General features: G+C 40.5%; 1 protein-coding gene across 4 annotated transcripts in view; it reads left to right on the forward strand.

Annotated features, from left to right (window-relative positions):
- UHRF1 (ubiquitin like with PHD and ring finger domains 1) overlaps window positions 1-17,540 on the forward strand; it is a 33,239-nt gene extending 15,699 nt beyond the window's left edge. For all 4 annotated transcript variants that reach the window (XM_084614602.1, XM_084614601.1, XM_084614600.1 and 1 more), the window contains exons 3-17: window positions 136-399; window positions 792-967; window positions 1,581-1,796; window positions 5,551-5,657; window positions 5,844-6,030; window positions 8,369-8,492; window positions 8,584-8,691; window positions 9,782-9,886; window positions 11,289-11,395; window positions 12,477-12,639; window positions 12,746-12,883; window positions 14,427-14,541; window positions 14,646-14,803; window positions 15,318-15,416; window positions 16,220-17,540. In XM_084614602.1, the coding sequence (XP_084470728.1) occupies window positions 136-399; window positions 792-967; window positions 1,581-1,796; window positions 5,551-5,657; window positions 5,844-6,030; window positions 8,369-8,492; window positions 8,584-8,691; window positions 9,782-9,886; window positions 11,289-11,395; window positions 12,477-12,639; window positions 12,746-12,883; window positions 14,427-14,541; window positions 14,646-14,803; window positions 15,318-15,416; window positions 16,220-16,366 (2,214 nt within the window). In that variant the 3' untranslated portion in view covers window positions 16,367-17,540. The remainder of the gene's footprint in view (window positions 1-135; window positions 400-791; window positions 968-1,580; window positions 1,797-5,550; window positions 5,658-5,843; window positions 6,031-8,368; window positions 8,493-8,583; window positions 8,692-9,781; window positions 9,887-11,288; window positions 11,396-12,476; window positions 12,640-12,745; window positions 12,884-14,426; window positions 14,542-14,645; window positions 14,804-15,317; window positions 15,417-16,219) is intronic.

Raw genomic sequence — 17,540 nt, forward strand, 5'->3', positions numbered from 1 at the left:
ATATCACTTAATTCTTGTTACTGCTTTTCAAGTATATTTTTTACATATACCTGCAAATGTAATCAAAGGTAGTTCTGAGTTGGCTTTAAAATATAAATGGAATTAACGAGATTGTTTTCTGAATTTATCCTGTAGATGGAAGATGGGCACTCTCTCTTTGACTACAATGTTGGATTGAATGATATTGTTCAGCTACTTGTAAGACAGAGCCCTGCTATGCTTCCTACTGTTAATAAAGAGAAGGACTTGGAACTCTCAGATACAGACTCTGGCTGTGGCTCAGGCCAGAGTGAGTCTGATAAGAACTCCAACAATGGAGAGGGTGCAATAGAGTTGGAGTGTCAGCCTAGTACAGTAGCACAGGCTGACTGGGTTGATCCGGGATTTGGACTCTATAAGGTGAGTGTACACTAGATTTCTTTCTCAGGTACAGAGTACTATACAGAAATGAACAGTAAAATGCTCAGGACAAGTACCTTTTTACAGTGGAACTTAAGGTATGAGTGTTTTTTACCAACCCAGTACAGACTATGACCATCTTGTAAGGCTGTCCTAAATTATTTAATAACACCATCATGTGCTTGATGATGCACAAGACAAATGTTAAGACAATTCCTGACCCAGAGAGAGAAGTCAGGATGTGCTGTGAGACCATCAAGAGTCCAAATGTAGGTTGTTAAGTGGCCGGTTATATTTTCCAACAAACTAGCCCAGTAGAGAGTAGCTTAATTGAGTTTCAAGATTACTCTGAAAATTTTATTTTGGAGAGTTACATGTCTTGCTTTGTTTAGATCAACGAGTTTGTAGATGCTCGGGATATGAACATGGGAGCATGGTTTGAAGCCCAGATTGTAAATGTGACCAGGAAAGAGAAGGCAACAAATGAATCGAGTGATAGTGATACAGAGTCTGAACTGCAATCAACTGCTGCTGAAGAAGATATCCTATATCATGTGAAATATGAAGAGTGAGTTGTAGCTAATGAAGGTCATTTGAATGAGAGACGTTCCTGGTGATGCTGGAGAGTTTGGTCATGTAGAGAAGCAAGATTTTTGGCCTGGTTTGCACTAGAAAGCTTTATCACCATAGCTATATTGGTAGGCGTATGGAAAAAAAATTCACACCTCTAAATAACAAAGTTTTACTGGCAAAAAAGCCCTTTTACTGGTATAGCGCCTTCCATTTGGAGAATTTTTTAATAAAGCTGCTTCTCCATTATGGGTATTTTGCCAATATAGCTCGACCATCTATAGTACTAAACCATTTTAAGTGCAGACAGGATGTAACACTGCCAGCTTGTATGCACTTTAAAACTGCAGGATAAATGGACCAGAGTGGAGGATAAGTGTCACTTTTGTTGAAGACTAAATAAATGGCCAAAATATTAAATGGGATGCAGCACTGAGAATTTTGGTGTGCCCTATTCTAGCAATGGATGTGCTGGGGGGAGAGAAGAGAATCCACTTTTGAACAATTTTATGTCGTGCTGGCATAGACAGTCCTTAAAAACAGGTGGTTAAATATAATGTGAAAATCAGATTATATTAAATAATTTGTTTAACTCTTTCCCCCCCAAAAAGCTACCCAGAGAATGGAGTTGTAGAGCTGAGTTCAAAAGATGTACGTACTCGTGCACGGACTGTTTTGGAGTGGCACCAACTAGAAGTAGGGCAAGTGGTGATGGTCAACTATAATCCTGATGAACCAAAAGAGAGAGGTTTTTGGTATGATGCAGAGATTCTGCGAAAACGGGAAACCAGAATGAGCAAGGAGATGTATGCAAAGATACTGCTTGGGTAAGTAATCCTGATCCTAAAAGAATGAAAATGAGATGTAGAGTCCCAAAATTACTTTAAAATGTTCTGTTTGCAAGTATTGCTCTTCTTTAATAGGTTTTGCTTGTTGTCATTACCTTCGATAAAGAGACCACTTACTTTCAACTTTTAAAAAAGCAAACTTGGTTATGGTGCTAATAAGACTAGCAAACTGAATGGAATATCAAATTCTAACTCTTAGCCATTTTTTACTTTTGTGGATCATTTTTGATTTGGACAACAGATATATTAAACCAGTGAGTGGCACTTGCTAGTTTTAATTCACTAGCCCAGATTTGATTATGAACATTGTCAGGAAAGGTCTACAGTCAGGTAAAAATCTTTCTCAATAACTTTTAAAAAAAAAAAAAGAGAAAGTGAACTCATTGTTTTCACTTTACAAATGCTGTGTAGAAAAATCCCTTTGTGTGTAGGTTGCCATGTTAAGCTCCTTTTGACCAAGTCCTGACCTAGAACAGAGGCCGTGTTCTGTGCATACATGATATCGTCTGCTTTGTTTGTTACATCATATAAATGTTAAACTTTTTTTCAAAGGCCTTATACTCAATTCAGTGGCATTTTTGTTTGTGTGTAATGAAGTAGTGTGTGTGTGTTTTTTTTTTTTTTTTTTTTTTTTTTTTTGAATGCCACATTCAATCAATGCCAACATTTCAGGGAATGTTCTAGGCATCAATGGTCCCTATTGATTTTTAGGGAATTTGGAAAACTGAAAATGGGGGACAAATGGAGCCTCTGCCAGCTCTTTAGCATAACCATAATTTCTAGAATTTAGAACCTCTGCATTTGTCTACAGATCAAAGAACTGCTTGATGGTATCCATTAACACCTTCTAGCATAATAAACTTGCTGCTTATATCAATAGTTTTAATATATTGACACTGATTTTTCTCCCAGACAGAAAAAAGAATGGCGCAGGAGGAAGTGCACACAGTCCCTGGAATGTGAAGGGAGCATAAGGGACCCTGGTGTCGGGGGAGGGGGGAAAGGTGGGCACACACAGCCCCTTACATGTGAGGGAAGAGGGTAATGAGGGTTCATACTGAGCCCTGCCATGGGGAGGGAAGAATGGAGCATGCTGGAATGGGGGTGGGAGGTGACTGATTTAACCATGGCCAATAAGGGGTTGTCAGGACTTGCTCTGCAACTGTGGTTGCCTTAAATGCTAATGCTGTTGTGGCTCAAAGCCCTGACACTAACTGACCATGTGCAAGTCACACCCTGGTTTCCACCACCCAGTTATTTTTTGAAGAGTGATCCCAACACCCAATTCCTCTTGAATTTTCCCAAAACGGTCTGCCTTTGTAGCATCCAATCCTCTCCTGGAACATTCACAGACATCATTAAGTTTGTTGCTCCTTTAAAGAGTCAATATACTGCAGCTCATTAATTTAATGAGTTTGACAAACACTCATTTCAATCACAGCACGGAATTGGTTTAGAGTAAATGTAAAACACTTATTAAACAAGTCAGAGGCTTGACTGATGCCAACTATAAGGAGTAAATATAGAAAGGGTTACAAATAAGTGAAAATACATTTTTAAGATGAAAATGTAACTTCAGCAAGTTACAATCTTTGCTGAGCAGGTTTCTCACCTATATTAAGTCCCTAGAGACTTCAACTGCCTTGGTTGAAGAACCCAATGTTCTGTGATATCAAGAGCTCTCGTCCAAGTAATGGACCACTGTAGTTTTCTCCCCTTTCTTTTTATAGTCCAGGCAACCTTTAAAATGTATTCTTTGAAAAGTAAATCACCGCTAAGCTTCTCTCTCCTGCTTGTTAGCTTGATAGGTTTGTTTACTTTGTGTTAACGTATCTTTGTCTCTGCCTGATGAACAGGCAAATACATGTTCCGTTAACTAAGGCTTAGTGTGCTTATGCATTCCTTGCCAAACACACTTTAAGAATATAATTCTAGCACATACTTATCTTTTGTACATGACCGACATACATATCACTCAATAATATTAATCATCGGTAAGCTACTAGTTTTTTCCAATGAGATGTTACATGCCACCTTTGGGTATGTATCTTGACGACACTGTTAGGTATAGTGAGTATGTCAGGCCTGACAAGAGTTAACTGACACAGAACAGTGAATCACCAACAGGCCTTTGTGTTATAGGTGAGCACACAGAATCCCTAGTAGGTGATGGGAGATTGGAAGATTCTGGTAAGGGGGAATGGAAGGTGTGGGAGCAATGGGGATACACTCTATCCCTGGTATGGGGGAATGGGGAACACACAACCCATGCCATGGGGGGAAATAAGAGTGGCACAGAGCCATTGGTGTGAGGGCAGAATGGGGGACCCTGGTATGGGGGGCACATAAAGACCTTGGCACAGAAGAGATTGAGAGGAAATGCAGGGAGTTCCTGAAAAAGGAGAGCGGGGAACGGAGGGTGGTGCACAAGGTGCTCAGTTTCCATAATAAAAGTTTGCAACCTTTACAGGATATCTTTATCAGCAAAACAATGCTTAAATTATTAACTCTTTTGAGCTGTAGGTTCAAATTCTGCGAAGTTCAGCTCAGCCCCTAAATCTACCTGAGGCAGTGTTGACTTCAACCAATCTTGTCTGCTATGTTAAGGGATATTAAACCCTTCATGGGTGAATTTATTTAATGTGAAAAGGAATTTAGGTTGGTGGTAAAGATTGTAAACTCTTTCAGGCAGAGGCTGTCTTTTGTTCTCTGTATGGAATCTAGGTGGGGTCCGGGTCCTGGTCCTGGTCCATGACTAGAGCTGCTGGATGTTACCTCAAAACAAAGAACAATATGGTGGGACAGGGTGGAGACCAGGCTAGAGGTGCTGGAAACAGCTGTGAATTGGTGGGAGTGGAGTAGTCAAAGTGCAGCTAGAATAAAGAGGCTGCTCATAGAAGAGGAATTTGCTGCGGAACTGGGTTAAAGAGGTGTTCGTTGGCCAGTGGCAGAGGGGTAGTGGCATAGGGCAGGCATGTTCCAGGAAGGTGTGAAGAAGACAGCTGGGGAGGGTGGACATGTTGTAGTGGAGGAGCAGACACTAGAGTCTGGGAAGAAATGACCAGCTGGGTAAACAAAGCTTTTGTGTTACACAATAGCCCTAACTTGACTAAAATAGCTTCTTGGAATGAATTGATTAAAGCTCCTGTCTTTTGTAAAAATAGGCATTACTGGCATGTTTGTTTAAAGAAACAAAACCGTATAGTTAGCACTTCACTCAGAACCCAATCACCATTTCACGCTCCATTGCAAAGACTTGGGGAACTTAACATATCTTTTTAAGGCTTCTCTACACAAAGGTTTTGCACCACTATAACTATAAAGCACTTTTATACAGGAATAACTGCATCTATACTAGGGTGTTTTATATTGCTTTTAACTATATCTGTTTCTACATCCGTATAGCTGCCCAAAAATCGGGTATAGACCAGGACTTAGTACTGTTGCTCCTCTCCAGCTGCAGACTAAGTCCATATCTATACTAAGGGCACTGTAGCAACGTAGCTACAGTGCTGTTGCCTCATCTTGTATATGATCCAGAATGCTTCATTAAAATTTCTTGTGATCCAGGATATATTGTACCTGCCTCCCAGTCTGCATTACTGGGTGGTATACCTGTGGTATATCTGTGCAGCAGAGGTTTTGTTTTGTTTGTTTGGTTTTTTTGTTTGTTTTGGTTTTGTTTTTTAAGGGCTGATTTTTGTTGACTTTTTTTATGAATTTCTCCCCTTAGGGATGCTGGTGATTCCTTGAATGACTGCAGAATTATTTTTGTGGATGAAATTTACAAAATTGAAGAACCTGGTAGTGTTAGTCCAGCTAGCTCCAGCCCATTAAAAAGTGAGATTTTTTTTTTTATGTAACCCTTAAACTTTACACTACATCCTATTGTTATGTTCGTATTGGATACCCAAGAAAATTAACCTTTTTAATGTGTTTGTGGTTGGTGCTTTTTGTCCATTTTAGCGTAACTAGTATTTTCTGAAATTTGAAGCAGCAGTAATTGTGGTTTCTGTATGTTCATAGGGCAGAGTGGACCAGTATGTAAACATTGTAAAGACAACCCAAACAAGACCTGCAGGATGTGTGCTTGTTATGTGTGTGGAGGTAAACAGGATCCAGATAAACAGCTAATGTGTGATGAGTGTGACATGGCTTTCCACATCTACTGCCTCAACCCTCCCCTCAGTAGCATACCAGATGATGAGGACTGGTAAGTCATGAAAATGCTTGTTTAGTATTGTAATTTGTATGTAGGCTTTAGGTGGTAAAAAGTGTAAGGCCTTGTGCATGTGTGCGCACACACACGCTTGAACAGGTGTCTCTGAAGGTGTAGTTTTTTTTTTAAACCAATTTTGTTATACCAGAGCAAAACCCCATGAATGATATTAAGATCATTTTAAAGCTGAATTGTAGCTATTTAGTTTTAGCTCAAGTCAATTCTTTTCCTTATTTAATAACTATAATTCAGGTTTAAATTTTTTTTTTAAATTAATTCCAAGAGGTTTTGCTCATGTTTAACAAAATTTATTTAAAAACACACCTTCAGAGACATTTCTGCAACTTGGGCCTGTCTGTATTCAAAAATTAGACTGATTTAACTATGTCGGTTAAGGCTATGAAAAATTTCACATTCTGAGCACTGTACTTAGGTCACCCAAACACCCAGTGTAGATGTGGCTAGGTCTACAGAATTTTTCTGTTGACCTAGCACTGCCTGTTGGAGAGATTGATTTAACTACATTGATAGGAAAAGCCTTTGTCAATGTAGAAAGTGTTTACACCAGTGGTTCTCAACCTCTTTACCATTGTGGGACACACATGCAGCTCTGTTATGTGGGCCGCATCCATACACTATATATTCTAGACATATGGCACTGAGGATGTCACATGGGCTGCAGCTGTATGCTGATTGGGCCACTTGTTGAGAACCACTGGCTTACACTATAGCGCTACAACGTCACGCTGCTATAGTAGCTGTAGCGTAGACAGGCCTTTTTGTGTATAGTCAAGGCCTAAATGTAAATTTGTTTTGATGGAGGCTGTACGTTGATGGAGGCTATTGGGACATAGCTGCGTAAGACTTTACCAGCCCTATTAAGCTATGCCTTCTCTAAATTGGGATGGATCTCTGTGAATGAAGCCTTGTCTATACTACAGGGGAAATTCTATCTAAGCTACGCAATTTGAGTTACATGAATAGCATAACTCAAATCAATGTAGCTTAGATCTACTTACCATGGGGTCCAGACTATGCAGTGTTGACTGGAGTTGCTCTCCCATCGACTCCCCCTATTCTTCTCTCGATCCGGTGGAGTACAGGAGTCGACTAGAGAGCGATCGGCGGTCGATTTAGCGGGTCCAAATCGACCGCCGCTGCATCAATCACTCGTTGATCCCCCGGTAAGTGTAGACCAGCCCTAAGACTGTTCTGAGCTTTGGATCACTTGCTGAAACATATATTTGTTTATAGTACTAAAAATATGCTGGGCTTCTTACAGAAACATATATGAAAACCAGGTCTATGATTCAGTTAAAAATCTAAAATACATTTAGTAACAAAGCAAAGTCTACAGCATGGGGTTTCTTCAGCCAGATTATTACTCTTCTTATAGGTAAGTTTGTTGGATGGTAGTTCTATGAACAGTGCTGATTTGTGGAAAGCAAAATAAGCAGCCACTTTGCTGCTGTTAACACTAGCCAATCCAGTTTGAAAATATGCAGCGCATACATTTCAAAGTTAAAACTTTCTCCTGGTCTCCTTGGACTAAATTTTCTAGAGTGATTAGTGATTTTTGAGGGGAAGGGATTGCCTAAGCTGACTCTTTAAAGGCGTCTTCAGTACTCTGAGAATCAAGCCCCTTTTTAAGGCATCTCCACTTGGGCAAGCCAAATAACTAGATTGGGGTGGGACAGGGTAGTAGGCTATCTTCTCTCTGTGCTACATTGTTGTGGAGGTGTATTTTTTAAAACTAGGGCAAATAGATATCTTATCTGATAAATGCTCTCTTGTCAATGTGATCTTTACGGTTGCTAATCTGACTTGTAGCCTTCATTGATAAAGAATGTAGCCCTTTTGGCAGAATGGGAATGAGGTAATTTGTTTCAGTACAGGTTGCAATCACTTGCATACCCTATCCGTAGTGGAGTCCGAATGATGCCAGCTAGTAGGACAGTCATTGCCGTTTGTGTATGTCTTGCCTTACCCGTCACGAACAGGCCTTTTTTGAGAACCATGTCAGTTAAAACATGCTGCTTTTCTCTTCCACATGCTCTGTTCCAATAGTACATAACTTGGGTTTATAATATTTCTCAGACACAGCCCTGTCTTTGGTGGCCAGGAAAGCTGTGCAAGAACCCTGTCTGAACAGCTGTAGTTAGAACAATTTTAATTCTGTTGTTGTTGAGAGGCTGTCGGTATAGGGGTGTACACAACTTCAGATAAACTTCCCAAATTTCTACTTTATAATCCACAAATACACTCTAAGAAAAACACCATTTTTAACTTGAGGGGCTACCACAAGCTAATTTTTATTGACTGGCAATTCTAGGTATTGCCCTGAATGTCGGAATGATGCAAGTGAAGTGGTTTTAGCAGGAGAGAAATTAAAAGAAAGTAAAAAGAAGGCAAAGATGGCATCTGCTAATTCATCCTCTCAGAGAGACTGGGGCAAGGTTGGTGTAAAACTTGTTTTGTCTTGTATCTTAATATGTAAAGCATGATAGTTGATGGCAGTTCTTAGATCTGGCTTTCTCACTGAAACAGGGTATGGCATGTGTGGGTCGCACGAGGGAATGTACCATTGTCCCCTCTAACCACTATGGACCAATTCCTGGGGTTCCAGTTGGCACCATGTGGAAATTCAGAGTCCAGGTATGAAATAGCAGTGCTGGAGTGAACCTCCAGAGGGGGAAATGGGAATGATGTAACTCTTGCCCAAGGAATTTGAAACAGAGGCTATGTTGGCACACTTGCCACAGGTTTTCAACGTGCAGAGAAGAAAATACTGGCTTTGTCTATTGTGAGCGTAAAGTGTGGGGAATTGTTTTGTCTTATGCTTTGATGTAAAAAGACAGCATGGAACATTTTAAAAATACAAACACAAGCAGACGGAAAAAGCAACCTTCTACAGTCTTGCTGGAGACTTGCCTTGAGGCCCTAGATATATAAAGCGGGGGGGGGTGCTCACCCCATAATTGAGGGGAGTGAGGAGTGGGAACTGAATTAACCAGAACGCTTTCTTGCGTTCCCCCCCCCACCCCACCCCGCACTGTTGTGTTATGAACAGTTGGAATAAAATTACTTTCCCTTTCAACAGTTTCACTTCCTTGGTATCTGTAATGTAATATATACCTACTAGTTGTTTAGTTGGCACTCTTCCAGCACAGACGTTCAGATGTAACCATCAGAAATTCAGCTTATCCTCACATAGTCAAGCTATTGTTAGAGGGGAAAAAAAGTGGATTTGTCCTTTATATGTTACTCTTAAGACTTCATCTGTTCCTCCTCTCTTCAACCTGAAGTTATAGGGCCCAATTTGTTTTCTGTACACCTTGGGAAAGCAAAAAGAAAAGGAGTACTTGTGGCATCTTAGAGACTAACAAATTTATTTGAGCATAAGCTTAAAATGCGACTGTTTTGATGGTATTTTACCCTCACTTTGCACTGGTGTAAATGACTGTACATTGTGCAGGGCAACAAGTCAGGACCCTTATCTGTTGTAAGAGGTGTAATATTAGATATTTCTTGATACAGGTAAATTGGAACACATGAAAAGATTCTATTTTTGTACATATGAACAAATCTCTCAAAGGGATAGGGAAAACAAAAACCAAAGAAGTTTTGTGTGGGCCATCAGCAACTCAGTTGTGCACATGCATTGATTCATGTTGGTGCTAAATAATTGCAGCTGTTTGTGGCCTGTTGGAACAGCTGTCCAGTAAACTCTACTGATCTCTTCTAGGTGAGCGAATCTGGTGTTCACAGGCCCCATGTAGCAGGTATACATGGCAGGAGCAATGATGGTGCTTACTCCCTGGTCCTGGCAGGAGGTTATGAAGACGATATAGTAAGTGAATCTTGGAGCTGTTTACTCACTGATCTTCTCTCTCAAAGATCCCAGAGTACTGAATTACACTTGTGCATTTAAAACAAAAACTTGAGGTCATCTGATATTTTGCATTCAGCAACCCATCTCTCATCTGAAGAACTTAACACCAGTTCAGACAGGGAGAATCAGGCAAAGAAAAACCGTAACCCTGAATAGTAGGCTATTCTTGCTTGGAATGAGGGTTAGGGACAAGTTAAGTAAGCTTTATATGACACTCGTGCAGCCTATCCCCTCTCCAGGAAACACTGTCCTCTTCCTAGGAAACCGATTTCCCACTCCAAAAATTGCACAGAAAACCTCCTATTTCCCTCTTGCCATATCTCCCTGTGTCAACAGTGTTCAGCACAGAGTTAGGAAGTACAATTGAACCACTACTGTTAAGTATTTGCCTGTTGGCTTTGTGGGGTGGATAGATTTAACTGGCACGGGCTTTGCCCAAAAATACTTCTCATTCTTCCACCTCTTCCCAGCCTTATTTCCCCCAATGCGTGCTTCCACAATCCATGAAATAGTCAGTTGAAAACATAAAATATATCTGGACTGCCCAATGGCCTAAGGCTTAAGTTTTCTTGCCACAAGGTCAGACTTTGGCAGATTTAGGTTTACGGTTGCAAGGACCAAGGGGAGGCAAACTGTACCCACCTAATTCCAGGGCTGCAAGGGCTGGTTTGAGTTCCTGTTGCAGGCTAGTGGGGAGACCTTGTAACTTGTGCTGTTGGCCCTGCCCTGGGCTATTTAAATAGGAAAAGGAAGCTGGGTAAAGGAGAGGGGAGCAGAAGCTGTGCAGTGGGAAGTGGGTTCTCTCTCTGGCGGTAGGAGACTAGCCTGACCAAACTTGACTTTCTTTGAGAGTTTTAAGTTTTGGCGCTCTGAGTCCTGAGGTGTGGGCCGTATGACATGTTTGTTGTAATTGCTCCTTTCCTGAAATCTATGGAAAGTCGTTATGCTGTTTTGTTAGTATGTGTTGGCTTCTTCTTCTCCCCCCCCCCCCCCCCCCCGATCTGTTAAAGTGAATTTATCGATGCCCATTTGGAAAAGTAAGGTTGAGGCTCCCCTGCAGTGCTAGAGCTGGTCACAAGTGGGCGCACAGGGACTGCCAACACCTTTACAAGCCCCTTTTACTGGTGCTGTACACCAGGAGTCGCCTTGCATCTGTCCTGTGGCTCCTTTTGTACTGGCTACCCCAGCACAAGGACCCACAGGACAACTGAATCTGGCAGAGCTGGGATTAGGAATCAGAATCCACTGTTCTCTCCACTAGATCAGTGTATTGCTCTGTACTATTGCACTAGATCTGTACTGCTTTGTTCCAGCTATTTTTTGTGAGTATGAATGACTAAACAATCAATATGTATTTCAGGATCATGGAAATTCTTTCACTTACACGGGGAGTGGAGGTCGTGATCTTTCTGGAAACAAACGTACGGCGGAACAATCTTGTGATCAAAAACTCACCAACATGAACAGGTTGGAAACATTCACGCTGTACCTCATGAAACTTTCTGCTTAGTGGCTGGCAATATAACAGACTGATAAAAGCTATTTCTCCTATTAAGTCTGTCACAGAAAACCAAAAATAAGAGAGATCTTCAAAGTTATGGCTTTGCTGTGCATGATGGTTATACATCCAATGTGTAATGGGAAAATTTCCGGTAGGACACTAGAAATGGGATTAGACCCCAGATTTAATATTTGCTGCAACCTCCAAGAACAGAGGGATGAATTAGAGCACAAGTTTTCAAACTGTAGCCTGTGGTACATTCATGATCCATACAGCACTTGGTACTGATCTGCGGAGATGACTGGTCACATGGGACTATTCTTCCCACCTTATTTTTAGCTGCTAAATTACATAAAAACAACTAAAAAATCTTTAAAATCCTTTTATGTTAGTACTCTTCCAAATAATCAGGTACTCTTGTTGGCAAGAAGATGTTTGTGAATGGGAGGTAACTGAGAAAGGCAGGACAGGCAATCCATGTAATACTCTATTAAAAGATAGTCCTCACTAAGGAAATTTGGTGATAAGGACCATTATCATGTTTCTACCCAGGTGATTGCTTGGCCTTCCCTGAAAGTTAATATTTCTCACTTTTTGTCTGGGCAAAGGAATAAACAAACAAAATGGGTGGGCAAGATTCCACACTGTTACCTGGAATTTTGGAAGAACATAGTTTGACTACCTTCCTTACTGAAGAGAGTAGTAAAAGCATAGACTGGCAATCATAAGTACATTCCACTACTGAAAAGGGAATAGTGTCTGAGCGAAACTGATAATGTCAGGCTGCATGGTAACAGTGACTGAGAAACTACTAGCACCGGTTGATTCTTGGCTGTATATCTCTGTTCTGCTTCATACCACTCCATGTTGTGTTTCCTACTTTGGCTCTGATATATGTGCTGCTCAGAGGGGTATTGAACATTAATACTACCTTACTGTACTTCATATTCATATCCTAATAGGCTTATTCCCAGGCTTTTCTTACATCATGTCTGCTTCTGGATAGTTCTTCCCTAGTAAATACATGAAATTGGTTTATTCTTGCAGAGCTCTGGCTCTGAACTGCAGTGCCCCCATCAATGATAAAGATGGAGCAGAGGCCAAGGATTGGAGAGCTGGGAAGCCAGTCAGGGTGGTAAGGAATGTAAAGGGAGGCAAACACAGCAAATATGCTCCCCGAGAGGGAAACAGATATGATGGAATATACAAGGTAAGCAGGCCTTGGAATGAATTGGGAGAGGAGGATAAAGATTGATGTTTGGTTATGGCAGAAATGTTTCCGTAGCTTCTAAGGGCCTTATGTCCTTCCTTTTTAGGTTGTGAAATATTGGCCCGAGACGGGGAAATCTGGCTTTTTAGTGTGGCGTTACCTACTTAGGAGGGATGATGAGGAGCCTGCCCCCTGGACCAAGGAAGGGAAGGACAGGATGAAAAAGCTTGGCCTAACAATGCAGGTATGTGATTTTTCTTGAGTAACTGCTGAAAGAACTAGGAGGAGAGCAAGGATTGTTATAGTGTCCTTTTACCTTGGCAGATGTTAAGATTCTTTGCTTTGTCTGTCTGAAGGAGGAACTTAAGAATTAGTATAGTACTTCCTCGATTGAGGGGCACTGCACCTTTATTACTGTGAATTGCTTGTTACCAGTCTATTAGTGTATCTGAAAACTAAACTTAGTTCAGTGGAATATGTTCACTGTTTACTCCAAAATACAGGCAAAATGTACTTAGTCCTTCTGGAACTCTTCTATCCCAAACTGGTGTTCTGTGGAATATAGAGTTTTGCTGCTTGTACTCTGCTAGCAAATGTATCTCTGAAGATCTTCTCTTCCTAACTCTCAAAGGTGCCACCCCTTCCTATTTCCCTCAGAGCTGGTCATAGTGAGTGGTTATGGTCAGTGGAAATTGGCACCTTCTTAATCACAAGTGTGATCTGAGTGCTGAGAGTTCTGTCTGTCCACCTTACTACATTACATTTTTACTCCTATTGCTGCAGAACCAGCACAGTTTAAGGTAATTAATTTCTAATAGCAGGGCCAAATTCTGGGATTGTTTAGGTATGTAATTCAGGGCAAAATTTGGCCCATGAAATCTTGCAGGTGGCAATGTACAAATTAGGAATAAATCTTAACTTCCAGAGGCCAGTTTGAGCTTGTTGAACAGGTAGTTAGTAAAGCGAACTTGATCTGGCGTCATTGAGGTATAATAAACATGGAATCTCACAGTACCAATTTTAGTCACTTTTTGGAGTAGAACTGCAATTTTTATTTATTTATTTGCTAACAGTAGTTCCCAGTGTCACTTGTCAGCAGTGTATTTATCAGTAGGAGAACTGAACTCTCGGAGCCAGGAAGCTGCTATTTAATGGATCTCTTTTGAGACTGGTTCACAGAATCCCAGGTTACAAGCAAATGACGGCCAATTTTATTCTTTGTCTTGGGTTTTCTAGGTGAAGCTGCTGCCTGATAATCCTTGCAATGAGTTTATTTTAATCTACTGATAAGTACCATTACTGAACTTCAAGTTCTTAAATGACATAATTGTAGCATGGTATTTTGTTGCTCCATTTGTTTACATAGACTTTCCCTACCATTTGTATGTTTGGGGGTAGAATTATTTATTCAGAGATCCCCGTGAAACTAGCCTTGCCAGCTTTTGTTTTTATGGATCCTTCTGGTCCAGTGGTGCTTGGTATAAAGTAGGCCTGTGACTAGATTGGCATGAGTGTTTCAGCTCCCTTTCTTCGAGTGGTAAGGGACTGAAAGGTAACTTTACACTTCTGTAAAGTTTTGGAATAGGAAGCCAGAAAGCTTGACGTTTCTCATTTTCTGTAGCCTGTGCCTGACTTGTTTTCGAAAGGAGGAGGGGCAGGGGGTTGAAAACTTGAACATCTTTCTAAACTGGCTTTAGATCATTTTGATTTAACCTAATCTGAGAGGTTCTACCAATGAGTAGTATGTTTGCATCTGATATTTTAGAATTTTTTCTCCCCGCCCATAGTATCCTGAGGGGTATTTGGAAGCTGTTGCAAACAAAGATAAGGAGAAAGAAAACAAGAGAGGTGATGAAGAGTGTGAAACACCAGGAAAGGGAAAGAGGAAAAGGAAATCAGCAGGTTGGTATAATAGGCAAGTGAAGGTGGCAAACTCCTTCTGTAGCTCTTTTAGTGCTTTAGCAAGCTGAATATTTTGTCTCTAAAAAGGTCCACATGCTTTTTAGGTGATGAGATAAAGCTCCCCACCTCTCCTAGAGGGACTCCAAAGAAGACTAAAGTTGAGCCGTACAAGCTGACATCCCAGCAAAAGGCCCTTATTAAAGATGATGAATCCAATGAAAAACTATGGAATGAAGTACTAGAAGCTCTCAAGGATGGACCGGTATGTCAGATACTCCTCATCCCAGAACTGTAGTAGCAATAGCTACCTGTTTGTCTTCAGACATGTGCCTCTTGGCCTCACTACTTACAGGGGAATAGCCTTGCTGAATTCCATGGGAAACATTCCTTTGAGTCAGCAAGGCTGAAGGGATGGCTGTCTTCATTCAGAATGCTCCAGCTGTGCATTGAATCCTGTTTCTGGCTTCCTCAGACGTTCTAAGCTCTTCAGACAAGAATAACTTCCAGAAACTAATTTTGTTCAGTTATGTCAGCTGCTGTTTTGCTACCTGGAAATCCACAGCATGACTCAAATTGAATACTAAATATTCTGGTTGGAGTAATCTGTTGTAATTTTAGGTTCCTTTTTCGGAATTCTACAGAATATTCTGCTTTCATCTTCAATTAAAGAAAGTCTCTAGCATTTTGCAGTTTTATGAATGGTGTGTTCAGTCATTTGGATTGTGCTGCACATTTGAAGAGCAGTAGAAATGGAATGACTCTATTTTCTCTGGCAGAAATTCCTGAATAAAGTAGAAGAAACCTTCCTGTGTATTTGCTGTCAGGAGGTGGTATTTCGGCCAGTCACAACAGTGTGCCAGCATAACGTGTGCAAGGTGAGTAGCCAGGATATCTGTTGTTGCTCATTAAGAAAGCTGTGAATTTCCCTATCCAAAATAAAAGTTCTCTACAGCCTTTAAGAATTGTATTATGGCTTGAGAATTATGTAATAGTTCTTCTCACAGACACCTTGATTTGCCTTTCTATCTTGGTTAAGGTCATGTGAATAATGGTGACTTGAATGTTCTGTGACACAGAAGTGCCTGTAATGGACTATCCACCGTTCTGTCCTGCCAGCATCCAATTAAGAGACCTCAAAAGATTAATCACTGTTGGCTAGCAGGCTTACTCAACCCACTTAACTATTGTTTGCAGTGTTGTTGGTACCAGGATATTAGCGGAACAAGACAGGGGTGAGGTAATAAAAGATACTGCCTCACCCACCTTGTGCCCCCCACTTTTAACTATTGACGGACTTGTAAATATGATTGTGAGAACTGTTGTGAATTATTTCCTGCAGAGACAGTGGCTGATCTTAGCAACTGTGCAGTTCTTGCTCTTTAATAGTGCAATCATAAATTTAAACAATCCATATTGTATATTTAAACCTTGTGCCTAACCAAATCTCTTCACAGAAGAAAACATGCAAATACTTCCACTGTCTCGCATGGAAAACATGCAAATACTTCCACTGTCTCACATGGCCACTCCTGAGCTGTCCTCATCCAATCTGGGTTTTTGTCAAGTGATGAATGGACTTTGCACATACCTTCTCCTCTGCCTAATAGGAGCTGTGTAAAATGAGCGAAGCTCTGCAACTTAATCTCTTAATGTCTTTTCTGTTTCTTTCCTCTCCCAGGATTGTTTGGATCGATCCTTCAGAGCAGATGTGTATAGTTGTCCAGCTTGTCGCTATGATCTTGGCAAAAACTATACTATGCAGGTGAACGAAACGCTGCAGGCCCTCCTAACTCAGCTCTTCCCTGGTTATGGCAATGGACGGTGATTCTGTAAAGCACTTCTAACTTCCTTTTGTTTAAACTTGTTATTGGGTTTTCAGTGGGCTTAATTTAAAGAAATAGTCTCCCTTCCCCAAAAAAGTTTAAGTCTTCCTTGTTATAAAATCTATAAACTTTGCAAAATCTTTTGTATGTTTGTGGGTATTTTATTTTTGTTTAAATGTTGGATTTTGCATTCCTTTTCCCCCCTGAAACCTGCCGTTCATCAGCACAGGTTTTTTTTTTGTTTTTTTTTTGTTTTTTTTAATGGAATTACAAACTGCTTCCGGTAAGGCTGCTAAAGTTCATGACACAGTTCTCAATGTTCCCTTTTTTTTTTAATTCAGAAAATGGCTTATTTGCTTAGAACAATCTTTATGAAGTCTATGGATTTGGCCATAAAAGTAGATCTGGTATCTCCAAGGCAGCATTTTGATGCTCCAGTTGTACAAGATGGTTCCTGGCTTATGACCTGTGATCCAGGTTGTTTTTTGGTAACCTTTTTTCCCCTTGTGCTTGTATCAAATTTTATTAAAAGCCATTCCCTACCAGTTTTGTCCACAAAAAGCCTTCATGCATTAGCCAAGTAGTTGCGGCAATAAGAACTACTACCTCAGTTGGACTTTTCTCTTACTTAGGGAACTATTTGTTCAGCCAGGTGCTGTCTTCTATCCAGAATGCCATAGTAGAACATACTAAAGCCATTTTTAAGTGCCTTTGGTCCTTTATGGGAAAGACAGGGGTCTGAATTGCCAATTTTTTTAAGCACTGTAATGTTTAAATTGCCAGCCGGATTTCTTTTGGGTAAAAGTAACACTGTAGCTGTATGTCATTAGTGTGGAGTTGCAAATTTTAAGGTTTTTTCCTGATGCTAGATGTATTATCGTAACATGCATTTACTTTTTCACTGCATTTCTACCTGGAAGTGAAGGATAAGCTTTTTGAATAATTTTAATTGAACATCTTATGATGATTGTACATGAGACCAGGAAACCTTAATTTTGTGAACAGTATGTCTTTTCCTAACAGTACCAAAGTTAGCAGTTTAATACCTCAGCATACCAGGGACTTTTTACTGCACACAGACTGGAACAAATATGCCTGTTTTTTAACTTTTACCCTTTTAAAATTATAATGTTAATATGTTGGGGGAAAAACTTTTTAATAGGTTTTTGCTGAATT

This window comes from Lepidochelys olivacea (assembly GCF_965140295.1).
Source record: "Lepidochelys olivacea isolate rLepOli2 genome assembly, chromosome: 25".
Classification (NCBI taxonomy): Eukaryota; Metazoa; Chordata; order Testudines; family Cheloniidae; genus Lepidochelys; species Lepidochelys olivacea.